This window comes from Eleutherodactylus coqui, chromosome 8 (assembly GCF_035609145.1).
Source record: "Eleutherodactylus coqui strain aEleCoq1 chromosome 8, aEleCoq1.hap1, whole genome shotgun sequence".
Lineage (NCBI taxonomy): Eukaryota > Metazoa > Chordata > Amphibia > Anura > Eleutherodactylidae > Eleutherodactylus > Eleutherodactylus coqui.
This window is the reverse complement of record NC_089844.1, coordinates 99,286,298-99,301,271: the sequence shown is the minus strand read 5'-3', so window position 1 is coordinate 99,301,271 and position 14,974 is coordinate 99,286,298. Positions and strand designations below refer to the sequence as shown.

The window sequence follows — 14,974 nt, the reverse complement described above, 5'->3', positions numbered from 1 at the left end:
GGAGCTGCACACGTGGGCATAGCAATGGGGAACCTATGTGCCACACACTATTCATTCTGTCAAGGTGTCTGTATGCCCCAGTCAGACTGGTAATATGTACCTTAACAGTAACCGCGTTGGTGGTAATGTGGTGGTGACTGCGGACCTAGTAGCACGGTTGTATTTTGTTGGTTTTCGGAATGCGGCCAGGATTAAGTGGGCCGTGGCGGGGGGATGGTGGGGGGGCTCTCTTGTTGTGTCGGTAAAGGTGAAATTCTTGGACTGCCACCAGACGAACCAATGCAAAGGCATTTGCCAAGAATGTTTTCATTGTTGGAGGAGGAGGGGGATGTTTTTGAGGCACTACGTGTCCTCTCCACGTGTCCGTGGTTATATGCACCTTAACAGTAACCGCGTTGGTGGTAATGTGGTGGTGACTGCGGACCTAGTAGCATGGTTGTATTTTGTTGGTTTTCGGAATGCGGCCAGGATTAAGTGGGCCGTGGCGGGGGGATGGTGGGGGGGCTCTCTTGTTGTGTAGGTAAAGGTGAAATTCTTGGACTGCCACCAGACGAACCAATGCAAAGGCATTTGCCAAGAATGTTTTCATTGTTGGAGGAGGAGGGGGATGTTTTTGAGGCACTACGTGTCCTCTCCACGTGTCCGTGGTTATATGCACCTTAACAGTAACCGCGTTGGTGGGAAATGGCCTCGCTGCCATCATGTCTTTGGGAAGCCTCTGTTTCCACACCCCAGAGACATACCATTAGCAGCGGTATAGGCAGAGCCCAGAATTCGTAACATTTCAGCCGTAGCATTAGGACAGGCCCCACTAACATATCACTAGCAGCATTATAGGGGGAGCACAGTATTAGTTCCATTTCAGTAATAGTAGCACTCAAGACAGGCCCCAGTAACAATTCCGAAGCAGCAGTATAGGAGGAGCATAGTCTAAGTTCCATTTAAGTAATAGTAGCAGCCTACACAGGCCCCAGGAACAATTCCGAAGCAGCAGTATAGTGGGAGCGCAGTCTTAGTTCCAATTCAGTAGCTGCAGTATAGCCAAGGCCCAAGTTACATTTATGTAGCTAAAGTGTAGGCCAACCCCACACACCTTTCTGTACCATGAGTGCAGGCGAAGAACATAGAAATTGCTATGATTACACTGTAGGTGAGGGCCCAAAAAAATTGGTGTACCAACAGTACTAATGTACCTCAGAAAAAATTGGCCATGCCCAACCAAGATGGCAGGTGAAACCCATTTATCGCTTTGGTTAATGTGGCTTAAGTGGTAACTAGGCCTGGAGGCAGCCCAGTTTAACGAAAAATTGGTTCAAGTTAAAGTTCCAACGCTTTTAAGAGCATTGAAACGTATAAAAAATGTTTGGAAAAATTATATGAGTGAGCCTTGTGGCCCTAAGAAAAATTGCCCGTTCAGCGTGATTACGTGAGGTTTCAGGAGGAGGAGCAGGAGGAGGAGGAGGAATATTATACACAGATTGATGAAGCAGAAATGTCCCCGTTTTGGATGGTGAGAGAGAACTATGCTTCCATCCGCGGGTGCAGCCTACGTATTGCTTAGGTATCGCTGCTATCCGCTGGTGGAGAAGAGAAGTCTGGGGAAATCCAGGCTTTGTTCATCTTGATGAGTGTTAGCCTGTCGGCACTGTCGGTTGACAGGCGGGTACGCTTATCTGTGATGATTCCCCCAGCCGCACTAAACACCCTCTCCGACAAGACGCTAGCCGCAGGACAAGCAAGCACCTCCAGGGCATACAGCGCTAGTTCAGGCCACGTGTCCAGCTTCGACACCCAGTAGTTGTAGGTGGCAGAGGCGTCACCGAGGACGGTCGTGCGATCGGCTATGTACTCCCTCACCATCCTTTTACAGTGCTCCCGCCGACTCAGCCTTGACTGGGGAGCGGTGACACAGTCTTGCTGGGGAGCCATAAAGCTGTCCAGGCCCTTAAAGGGGTTCTGTCATTAAAAACAAAAAATTTTATACTTACCTATTGCTCCCCAGGCAGCCTGCTTACCTCTTCTTCTTATCCCAAATCTTCTCCTGGAGCCGCTTGTCAATTCGGTCACGTGACCTCCAGCACCCGATTTTCTTTCATCCGGTCAAAAAGCGTACACTGCCTACCTTCCGCTTCCTTCAGGTCAATGTACGCATACGTCACTAGTGACGTGTGCGTACATTGTCTTGTGAGGAAGCGCGGAATGAAGGTAGCCGCAGGAGACAACGGCACGACTGCGCACGCGCGAGACAGCGGCACACGACTGCGCATGCGCGAGTCTGCGGCGCGCTCGCGCTCGCCTGGGAGCACGTTACACGTGCACACTCTCTGCCAATAGAAATGTATCCCTGACACTGTTGTCAGGCAGAATACATTTCTATTAGCCAATGGAAATGCAAGCTTCTGCTGCCTCTCGGCCAATAGAAATGTATCCCTGACACTGTTGTCAGGCAGAATATATTTCTATTAGCCAATGGAAATGCAAGCTTCTGCATATAAGCATATATATATTTTATTTATATAAATATATATATATATAAATAAAAGTATATATATAAAAAAGCATATATGTGTGTGCATATATAAATATATGCATATATATATATATGTGTGTGTGTGCATATATATATATATATATATATATATATATATACGCATATATATACATATACGCATATATATATATACGCATATATATATATACGCATATATATATATATATACGCATATATATATATATACGCATAAATATATATATATATACGCATAAATATATATACACGCATAAATATATATACACGCATATATATACGCATATATATATACGCATATATATACGCATATATATATACGCATATACATATATATATATATATATATATGCATATATACACATATATATATATATATATATGCATATATGTGTATATATATGTATATATGCATATATGTGTATATATATATGTATATATGCATATATGTGTATATATATATATGTATATATGTGTATATATATATATATATGCGTATATATGCATATATGTGTATATATATTTATGCGTATATATATATATATATATGCATATATATATGCATATATATATATATATATATATATATGCACACACATATATGCTTTTTTATATATATATATATATATATATATATATATATTTATTTATATGCATATATATGCTATCTGTATCTGTCTGTTCACCCGTCTGTCTATCCGTCTGTATTTATCTGTCTATCCGTCTGTATTTATCCGTCTGCATTTATCCGTCTGCGTCTGCCCGTCTATCCATCCGCGTCTATTCATCTATATGTTTATGTGTATATACACACATATATCTATCTAGCTTTATTTGTCTGTGTGTGTGTATATGGCGGTTTCAGGCGAATGTAATTTTCTTCCCTTATGCGGCCATGATTGTCACGGCCGTATATTGGGACAAAACTAAGCCTATGATTACTGTGGTTTCTCTCTCGTTAATACTTGACCGAGAAAATATAGGACCTCCCCTATGAATACTATGTGCGTGAAAGATCGGGCGGCCGCCGTATTCCCACCATTTATTTTGTTTCTTACAGTTGCTCTTACAGCGGTGTGTGTTTGTTTGTATGTATGTATGTGTGTATATATATGATACACACATACGCACATCACAAGGCATTGTTCTTACAAGGCGCACTGCACTGCCAGACACACTCGCATATTTGCCATGCGAGATATTGGTTTGAGTTTCTCGGGCTGATATAGTGCTCACTTGTGTAAAATCAGCCACAGAGAATGAATGTAACATCACCAAAGACATAAAGCTATACATTGCCCTCTATTGTCAGCATGCTGTTATCCTGACCCCCAAGTGTCAATGCATAATGCATCCCAAGTGGCAGCGTGCCCACCCATATCACGTCTTGTATCCAAGCTAGAGGCGATACAACAGGGTCCTAGAACGTCCATGCCCGTCCGTTTCGCATTTTGAATCCAAGCTAGAGGTAGTACAACAGGGTACTAGAATCTCCATGTCCACCCGTATCACATCTTGTATCCAAGCTAGAGGTGGTACAACGGGATACTAGAGCCTTCATGCCTGCCTGTATCACATCTTGTATCCAAGCTAGAGGTGGTACAACGGGATACTAGAGCCTCCATGCCCACCCGTATCACATCTTGTATCGAAGCTAGAGGCAGTACAACAGGGTACTAGAGCCTCCATGCCCACCTGTATCACATCTTATATCCAAGTTAGAGGCGGTACAACAGGGTACTAAAGCCTCCATGCCTGCCTGTATCACATCTTGTATCGAAGCTAGAGTTGGTACAACGGGATACTAGAGCCACCATGCCCGCCTGTATCACATCTTGTATCGAAGCTAGAGGTAGTAAACAGGGTACTAGAGTATCCATGCCCGCCCATATCACATCTTGTATCCAAGCTAGAGGTGGCCCAACAGGGTACTAGAGCCTCCATGCTCCCCGTATCACATCTTGTATCTAAGCTACAGGCGGTACAACAGGGTACTAGAGACTCCATGCCTCCCCATATCACATCTTGTATTCAAGCTAGAGGCGGTACAACAGGGTCCTAGAGCCTCCATGCTCCCTGTATCACATCTTGTATCTAAGCTACAGGTGGTACAACAGGGTACTAGAGCCTCCATGCCCCCAGTATCACATCTTGTATCTAAGCTACAGGTGGTACAACAGGGTACTAGAGCCTGCATGCCCGCCTATATCACATCTTGTATCCAAGCTAGAGGTGGTACAACAGGGTACTAGAGCCTGCATGCCCCCTGTATCACATCTTGTATCCAAGCTAGAGGCGGTACAACAGGACATACATATATACATACAATAAGACCAGCTTTATACAGATGTAAGTGCAGTTGCGCACACTTTTGTGCACTTTTTTGTCTCTCTGAGGGCAGCCGCACATGGGTGTAAGCGTGGAACGTACATGTCCTATGCAGTGTGTAGATATATCACTATACATATTATATGTGTGTGTGTGTGTATGTGTATGTATGTATGTATATATATATATATACACATACACACACATATATCTATACACACACATCTTGACACATATACGCATAGATAAATGTATATATACATACACTCATACAATACATTGCATGGGGAATATTCCTGTTTTTACCATGTGGAGTGACTGCTATGAGTGACTGCTATGAGTGACTGCTTTGAGTGACTGCTTTGAGTGACTGCTTTGAGTGACTACAGTGAGTGGCTACTGTGAGATTGCAGGGAAGATCTGGAGGCCCTTGGGAAACTCTGGGTGTTCAGAGACCCAGGGAGAAACACTAGCAGATTTTGGTAGACTGCAGGCAGGACTATTCACTGCACTGGATGGGCGGAAGTAGCTTTGTGAGGGCGGAAGTGGTCAGCACAGCAAGGGGTGCTGGGAGATGACCTCCTAGCAGGAGGGGCTGAAGATGTAAACAGAGCATGGAGGTGAAAAATGGAGCCTAGGTAAGTACTACTTCTGAAAAAAACGTTTTATATGTGTTATTTACCACAGGTTGTGCCAGCGGGGCAGATTTACTGGAGAAAAAAAATACAGATTGTAATGACAGAACCCCTTTAAAGACTGTTGCACTGCCTGGGCTGTACATGTTGCTCGATCTCCGAACCTCCCCTGCTACCTGGCCCTCGGAACTGCGCCTTCTGCCACTAGCGCTGTCGGATGGGAATTTTACCATCAGCTTGTCCGCCAGGGTCCTGTGGTATAGCAACACTCTCGAACCCCTTTCCTCTTCGGGAATGAGAGTGGGAAGGCTCTCCTTATAGCGTGGGTCGAGCAGTGTGTACACCCAGTAATCCGTAGTGGCCAGAATGCGTGTAACGCGAGGGTCACGAGAAAGGCATCCTAACATGAAGTCAGCCATGTGTGCCAGGGTACCTGTACGCAACACATGGCTGTCCGCACTAGGAAGATCACTTTCAGGATCCTCCTCCTCCTCCTCCTCCTCCGGCCATACACGCTGAAATGATGACAGGCAAGCAGCATGGGTACCGTCAGCAGTGGGCCAAGCTGTCTCTTCCCCCTTCTCCTCATGCTCCTCCTCCTCCTCCTGAACGCGCTGAGATATAGACAGGAGGGTGCTCTGACTATCCAGCGACATACTGTCTTCCCCCGGCTCTGTTTCCGAGCGCAAAGCAGCTGCCTTTATGGTTTGCAGGGAACTTCTCAAGATGCATAGCAGAGGAATGGTGACGCTAATGATTGCAGCATCGCCGCTCACCACCTGGGTAGACTGCTCAAAGTTTCGAAGGACCTGGCAGATGTCTGTCAACCAGGCCCACTCTTCTGAAAAGAATTGAGGAGGCTGACTCCCACTGCGCCGCCCATGTTGGAGTTGGTATTCCACTATAGCTCTACGCTGCTCAAAGAGCTTGGCCAACATGTGGAGCGTAGAGTTCCACCGTGTGGGCACGTCGCACAGCAGTCGGTGCACTGGCAGATGAAACCGATGTTGCAGTGTCCGCAGGGTGGCAGCGTCCGTGTGGGACTTGCGGAAATGTGCGCAGAGCCGGCGCACCTTTACGAGCAGGTCTGACAAGCGTGGGTAGCTTTTCAGAAAGCGCTGAACCACCAAATTAAAGACGTGGGCCAGGCATGGCACGTGCGTGAGGCTGCCGAGCTGCAGAGCCGCCACCAGGTTACGGCCGTTGTCACACACGACCATGCCCGGTTGGAGGCTCAGCGGCGCAAGCCAACAGTCGGTCTGCTCTGTCAGACCCTGCAGCAGTTCGTGGGCCGTGTGCCTCCTATCTCCTAAGCTGAGTAGTTTCTGCACGGCCTGCTGACGCTTGCCCACCGCTGTGCTGCCACGCCGCGCGACACCGACTGCTGGCGACGTCCTGCTGCTGCTGACACATCTAGATTGCGAGACAGAGGTTGAGGAGGAGGAGGAGGAGGAGGGTGCTTTTGTGGAGGAAGCATACACCGCCAAACATACCACCACCGAGCTGGGGCCCGCAATTCTGGGGGTGGGTAGGACGTGAGCGGTCCCAGGCTCTGACTCTGTCCCAGCCTCCACTAAATTCACCCAATGTGCCGTCAGGGAGATGTAGTGGCCCTGCCCGCCCGTGCTTGTCCACGTGTCCGTAGTTAAGTGGACCTTGCCACTAACCACATTGGTGAGGGCGCGTACAATATTGCGGGAGACGTGGTCGTGCAGGGCTGGGACGGCACATCGGGAAAAGTAGTGGCGACTGGGAACTGAGTAGCGCGGGGCCGCCGCCGCCATCATAGCTTTGAAAGCCTCCGTTTCCACAACCCTATACGGCAGCATCTCAAGGCTGATAAATTTGGCTATGTGGACGGTTAACGATTGAGCGTGCGGGTGCGTGGCGGCGTACTTGCGCTTGCGCTCCAACACTTGCGCTAGCGACGGCTGGATCTCAGTGGCAGGTTGGGGCACAGGGGGAGAGGCAGCGGTGCAAACCGGAGGCGGTGAACGGCCTTCGTCCCATCTTGTGGGGTGCTTGGCCATCATATGTCTGCGCATGCTGGTGGTGGTGGCTCCCCGGCTGATCTTGGCGCGACAAAGGTTGCACACCACTGTTCGTCGGTCGTCAGGCGTCTCTGTGAAAAACTGCCAGACCTTAGAGCACCTCGGCCTCTGCAGGGTGGCATGGCGCGAGGGTGCGCTTTGGGAAACAGTTGGTGGATTATTCGGTCTGGCCCTGCCTCCACCCCTGGCCACCGCACTGCCTCTTGCAACCTGCCCTGCTGCTGCCCTTGCCTGCCCCTCTGAAGACCTGTCCTGAGTAGGCGTTGCACACCAGGTGGGGTCAGTCACCTCATCGTCCTGCTGCTCTTCCTCCAAATCCTCTGTGCGCTCCTCCCTCGGACTTACTGCCCTTACTACTACCTCACTGCAAGACAACTGTGTCTCATCGTCATCGTCCTCCTCACCCACTGAAAGGTCTTGAGACAGTTGCCGGAAGTCCCCAGCCTCATCCCCCGGACCCCGGGAACTTTCGAATGGTTGTGCATCAGTGACGATAAACTCCTCTGGTGGGAGAGGAACCACTGCTGCCCAATCTGAGCAGGGGCCCGAGAACAGTTCCTGGGAGTCTTCCCGCTCCTGAGCAGGTGTCATTGTAGTGGAGTGAGGAGGCTGGGAGGAAGGAGGAGCAGCAGACAGAGGATTCGGATTTGCAGCACTGGACGGCGCAGAACTCTGGGTGGATGATAGCTTGCTCGAAGCACTTTCTGCCATCCACGACAGGACCTGCTCACACTGCTCATTTTCTAATAAAGGTCTCCCGCGTGGACCCATTAATTGGGCGATGAATGTGGGGACGCCAGAAACGTGCCTCTCTCCTAATCGCGCAGCAGTCGGCTGCGACACACCAGGATCAGGAGCTCGGCCTGTGCCCACACCCTCACTTGGGCCTACGCGTCCTCGGCCGCGTCCACGTCCTCTAGGCCTACCCCTACCCCTCAGCATGCTGTATTACCAGTGATTTCCAAGCCAGGAAAAAAATTGGCGCAAGCCTGCATCCAAAATAAATTTTTTTTCCCTTGTTTTTCAAAGGACAAGCCACACTGCGTGTATTTAATGAATACTACTAAGTTTAATAACTGTGTTGTGGCCCTGCAAATGTGTCAGAGAACTGCAGTGATGCAAAGGTATTCGCTACAGCAGATCAGGGATTTCCCATGCAGGAAAAAAATTGGCGCAAGCCTGCAGCCAAAATAGAATTTTTTCCCTTGTTTTTCAAAGGACAAGCCACACTGCGTGTATTCAATGAATACTACTAAGTTTAATAACTGTGTTGTGGCCCTGCAAATGTGTCAGGGAACTGCAGTGATGCAAAGTTATTCGCTACAGCAGATCAGGGATTTCCCATGCAGGAAAAAAATTGGCGCAAGCCTGCAGCCAAAATAGAATTTTTTCCCTTGTTTTTCAAAGGACAAGCCACACTGCGTGTATTCAATGAATACTACTAAGTTTAATAACTGTGTTGTGGCCCTGCAAATGTGTCAGAGAACTGCAGTGATGCAAAGTTATTCGCTACAGCAGATCAGGGATTTCCCATGCAGGAAAAAAATTGGCGCAAGCCTGCAGCCAAAATAGAATTTGTTCCCTTGTTTTTCAAAGGACAAGCCACACTGCGTGTATTCAAGGAATACTACTAAGTTTAATAACTGTGTTGTGGCCCTGCAAATGTGTCAGGGAACTGCAGTGATGCAAAGTTATTCGCTACAGCAGATCAGGGATTTCCCATGCAGGAAACAAATTGGCGCAAGCCTGCAGCCAAAATAGAATTTTTTCCCTTGTTTTTCAAAGGACAAGCCACACTGCGTGTATTCAATGAATACTACTAAGTTTAATAACTGTGTTGTGGCCCTGCAAATGTGTCAGAGAACTGCAGTGATGCAAAGTTATTCGCTACAGCAGATCAGGGATTTCCCATGCAGGAAAAAAATTGGCGCAAGCCTGCAGCCAAAATAGAATTTTTTCCCTTGTTTTTCAAAGGACAAGCCACACTGCGTGTATTCAATGAATACTACTAAGTTTAATAACTGTGTTGTGGCCCTGCAAATGTGTCAGAGAACTGCAGTGATGCAAAGTTATTCGTTACAGCAGATCAGGGATTTCCCATGCAGGAAAAAAATTGGCGCAAGCCTGCAGTAAAAGGTAGCTGGCTGCGTCTGATTTTTTTTAACGTTCTGCACGCAGCACACACGTACCCAGAGCCCTGAGGACTGTCAGAGGCAGGCGAAATAGAATTTTTTCCCTTGTTTTTCAAAGGAAAACCCACACTGCGTGTATTCAATGAATACTACTAAGTTTAATAACTGTGTTGTGGCCCTGCAAATGTGTCAGAGAACTGCAGTGATGCAAAGTTATTCGCTACAGCAGATCAGGGATTTCCCATGCAGGAAAAAAATTGGCGCAAGCCTGCAGTAAAACGTAGCTGGCTGCGTCTGATTTTTTTTAACGTTCTGCACGCAGCACACACGTACCCAGAGCCCTGAGGACTGTCAGAGGCAGGCGAAATAGAATTTTTTCCCTTGTTTTTCAAAGGAAAAGCCACACTGCGTCTATTCAATGAATAATGTATGTCTTCTGGCCCTGCCTACACAATTCTATCCCTGTAGTATTAATGCTGGGTGCAATAGTCTGCACAGCCGGTTTTGAGAAGAAAAAAAAATATGCAACACTGCTAACAGCAGCCTGGACAGTACTGCACACGGATAGATGTGGCCCTAGAAAGGACCGTTGGGGTTCTTGAAGCCTACACTCACTGCTAACACTCTCCCTGCCTAACCACCACTTCTGTCCCTATTGCAGGGCGCAATGCTCTGCAGATCCAATTTTGAAAAAAAAAAAAAAAATACAGTGCTAACACAGTACTGCACACTATTAGATGTGGCCCTGAGAAGGACTGTTGGGGTTCTGGAAGCCTACACTAACTCCTAACGCTCTCCCTACAGCAGCTCCAGCATACCACCACTTTCCCTCAGCTAACTCACAAGGCATCTGAGGCGAGCCGCGGGAGGGGCCGATTTTTATACTCGGGTGACATCAGATCTCCCCAGCCACTCACAGCAGGGGGGTGGTATAGGGCTTGAACGTCACAGGGGGAAGTTGTAATGCCTTCCCTGTCTTTCAATTAGCCAGAAAAGCGCGCTAACGTCTCAGAGAGGAAACTGAAAGTAACCGGAACACCGCGTGGTACTCGTTACGAGTAACGAGCATCCCGAACACCCTAATATTCGCACGAATATCAAGCTCGGACGAGTACGTTCGCTCATCTCTATTCATTAGCCTTCCCCGTACCAGACTCTTTCCTATCCAATCCATACTAAATGCGGCAGCTAGGCTCATTTTTCTATCCAGCCGTTTCTCAGACACCTCTGTACTATGCCAGTCACTGCACTGGCTGCCCATTCACTGCAGAACTAAATATAAACTCCTCCACCTCACCCAGAAAGCTCTCCATGGCGCAGCACCACCGTAATCTCTTCCCTCCTGTCCATACACCACCCAACCCGCACACTCCAATCCACTAACACACTCAGACTAAAGACCCCTCTAATATGAACCTCACATGCTCGTCTACAGAACTTTACAAGAGCAACACCTATTCTCTGGAACACTCTACCCCAAGACATCCAGACAATTTCCGATGCACGAAAGTTCAGATGCGCGTTAAAAACACACCTCTTCAGGGAGGCATACCAAATCTCCTAACCTAGTCCCCCTGCTCCTCCCTATGGCTCCCCACACCTTACACCCTGCTTATTGCATACGACCTCTACCCCTGCACTTCCTCACTGCCCCATGGTGTTTGATTCTTAATAACTGATTTCCACAGGTAATCCCCCTACTGACTGTGTTCCCCCATGCCTTGTCTTCCCCCACTTGTACCTCCTGTATCACCCCCACCCTGTTTGTTTCAAATTGATTGTATACCACATGTAATTGTTGTATTGTCTGTGTTCTCCAATGCTTGAAAGCGCTGAGAAATAAGTTTGCGCTATACAAATAAAGATTATTATTATTTTCGGGAAATCACAAAGCAGACAACTATGTGGAGTTGGTGGAAATGATGGTGAAAAAATACCACGCTATGTACTGCAGGATGTCGCTCAAAGTTCATATCCTAGATTCTCATCTACATAAATTCAAGCAGAACATGGAAGCATACTCCGAGGAACAAGGAGAAAGGTTCCTCCAAGATATGCAGTGTAGCGTCCTGACTGGACATGAAGGATAAATAAACATAAAGAAACACGATTGTGCGAAACTGAAACAAAGCACATACAAAGCTACATACTTCTCTAATAAACCACTGACAAAATGCCACTGAGATCCATTCACGAGCATGAATTCCACAGTCCATCCATATGATTTTCTTTCTTGTGTTAGATGGCAACCCGATCTAGAAAATCATAAAATATAATTGGAAAATTCTTTTTCATTTTTACATTTCAAATGTTTATAAAATAAGCACACTTTCAATACTTAGGCTGAGCTCACGCGACTGTGATTCAGAATGTGCCACCCATGAGAGGCACGCAGCAAGTACACAATGACATATTGTACTTGCTGCGGGCTGCCTGTAGCCATGTACTATCTCGGCGTGTATGCACGTGTAATAAGCACCAAGATAGAACATGCTGTAATTTTTTGGCATTCATACTTATTGCAAATCATGTAAGCGGCAACATGGCGGCCTATGGCAGATTTGTACGGCGTATTATGCGCACAAGACCCGTGTGCGGAGTTTGCTGTTCCTGCATGTTAGTGTGAGCCCGGCCTTATTGTAATACAGTTACCTTTAATATGTATAGCATATATAGAATGACCAATAGCAAACAAATGCTTATATATTCTAGACCCAAAAAGGTTGAAAAATGCATATAAATTACAAATAACCAAGGTACTATAAACAACACCAAAATGTATATCGATTTGGTGATTATTAGTGTTGTATTACTAATAAAGCTATTTTTTATTATTACCATCTTCCTACACCATTTTTATGGCATGGTAAATATCCCCTTCTCACATCCCAATGCTCATATAGGTGATGGTAACTGCGCAGGGCTCAGATGCGCTGATTGACAGCTGCTCTCCCGCATCAATAGCTTGGATTGAAGGAAACTCCAATCCTCGCTCATTGACCTATTGGGTTTTTGTCATCTCTTTGTCAGCCCTATAATTGCGATTGCTGTGATTGATTGTTTTATACTGTCAGTTTGAGGCCTAAAAAAAGTCCCCGTAGCTAAGTATATTATAAGGTACCTTGTTATTATAGGTACTTTAGGTATGCCCACAACAAGTGCCTGTCCATTTTACATAAAATAGAACAGTTGAAAAGTTTAAAAGCAAAAGTTGCTTGAAGGGACTGAAAAAGTGTTACACTTAGGCCACCCCTCTCCCCCCACATTTTTTGAAGACATGCCCCTTTGTCAGATGACCTGTATATTATGTTTGAAAGTGTTTAAAAACACATAATAAATATGACAAAAACCATGTAAGGCAGTTTTCTGGTACAATTTGTGCTCGAAAACCTTTGAACTTTAAATAGTATCTGTGCCCCATTGACTAAACATCCACAGTGCTTTGCAGGGAGAAATAGTAAGTGAACTTTATGAATCTGTAAATTCCCCATTAGCAGCAGTCACTTCCACTAAATGTTTTCTGTATCTGCAAATAAGATTTGCACAAACTTAAAGAAAAATTTTGGACCATTCCTCCCTGTGTTTCATTTGATCAATATTTCCCGGATGACTTGCATGCACAGCCCTCTTCAGGTCATGCCACAGTATCTTAATAGGGTAAAGTGCAGGACCTGGCCATTGCAAAACACAAATCTTTTTTTTTACAAATTATTTTGGGGCACATATAAGTAAGGATTTAATTTATGTAGAAAATTTGATATAACACACACAAATGGTGTCGCCAAGACAAGAGGAAGTGGCGCACCTACTACACTTGGACAAACATTCACACATACGGTCTGAGCCCCACCGGCTAGAGGTTATTAATAATGTGTCGGATAAACTGAGGGTCCGACAGTAGGCTGCGGAGAGGCCTAGTGGTGAATTAGAAGAAATGCCAATACGGGCTTAACAACTCGTTTATGGCCTCCACGCTTAAAGTCTTTCACTCAGACTAAAGACCCTTTGTGAAATTCATTCAGTAGAAATTGATAGGGTTTTGTTTATAGAGAGTGCCTGGGCTGGTGGGGCCTCGGATAGAAGTGTTTTAATTTCTAAAAAGACTGAATCTACGGTCTTATTTTCAAGTAGAATGCTACAGAGAGTGTGTCTCCAAGTACCCCAATGGTATGTAAAGGTAAGTATGTTATTCCTGAGTAATGAATTTCAATGAAGAATGTCTCTGTAGGTGACCAGCTCATTAAAAACTTCGTACAGATTGTGTATGCTGTGTGGTTAAACTCTTTAGATTCCCTGGCCTACCATCAAGGCTGTGGGAGCTACCATTTTTTATTTTACTCTCTCTCTTTAAGCTACTTATATCTAATGGGGATATTTTTTCTAGCTTCGATGGTCTAGATTTTTTTGACCCAGCACTGAGCTATTCAGACAGCGGCTGTACTCTTTATTGAAAGGGTTTTTGGATAGGAGGATAATCCTCTCCTTCAGGTCCACGCTACCTATACACAGCCTGACTATCTGATTAATGTCAGAAATCTAAAAGCTGCGGTATCCATGCGTAGGACTTTAGGCCATGAGTACTAATTTTGTCTCATACCCCTAACAGTCCTTTTTCACTCAGCTTTATATACTGACAAGCTTCAACATTAAAAAAACTCAGTCTAGCTCTGAGGACAGCTCTAACAATTGAGCTATTCTCGTCTTTTCTCTATATTCTCTGAATCTTTTTAGAGATTGTATATTGGGTTTGGAGACCAGATGGGCTTCTGTATTAGCTAGAACCCATCAGTGAACCAGACAGGGTTAGGACATGATCCGCACCCCAGCTAGTATCTAAGTTCATCCCCTTATAGCTTTGAGAGAATCTTTATAGTAGATGCTCAACATTGGACGAACATTGCTTCGATTTTGATTCTACCTTGTTCTGAGCTCTATTAGACTAAAACTCTTCTTTAGCTGCTCTGTATATCTAAAATACGAATCCTCCTGAAGAGCCACACACATGGAGTGGCGAAACGCATAGAGTCGAAACCGTTTATAGTTGTAGTAAACGAGCAGATTTATATACTAAAGAGTTTAACCACACAGCATACACAATCTGTACGAAGTTTTTAATGAGCTGGTCACCTACAGAGACATTCTCCATTGAAATTCATTACTCAGGAATAACATACTTACCTTTACATACCATTGGGGTACTTGGAGACACACTCTCTGTAGCATTCTACTTGAAAATAAGACCGTAGATTCAGTCTTTTTAGAAATTAAAACACTTCTGTCCGAGGCCCCACCAGCCCAGGC

General features: G+C 45.8%; 1 protein-coding gene across 1 annotated transcript in view; it reads right to left on the bottom strand.

Moving 5' to 3' along the window:
• LOC136577902 (carboxypeptidase O-like) overlaps positions 1–14,974 on the bottom strand; it is a 60,896-nt gene that overhangs the window by 34,794 nt on the left and 11,128 nt on the right. Inside the window, exon 5 of the mRNA XM_066577819.1 lies at positions 11,824–11,928. Coding sequence (XP_066433916.1) covers positions 11,824–11,928 — 105 coding nt within the window. The remainder of the gene's footprint in view (positions 1–11,823; positions 11,929–14,974) is intronic.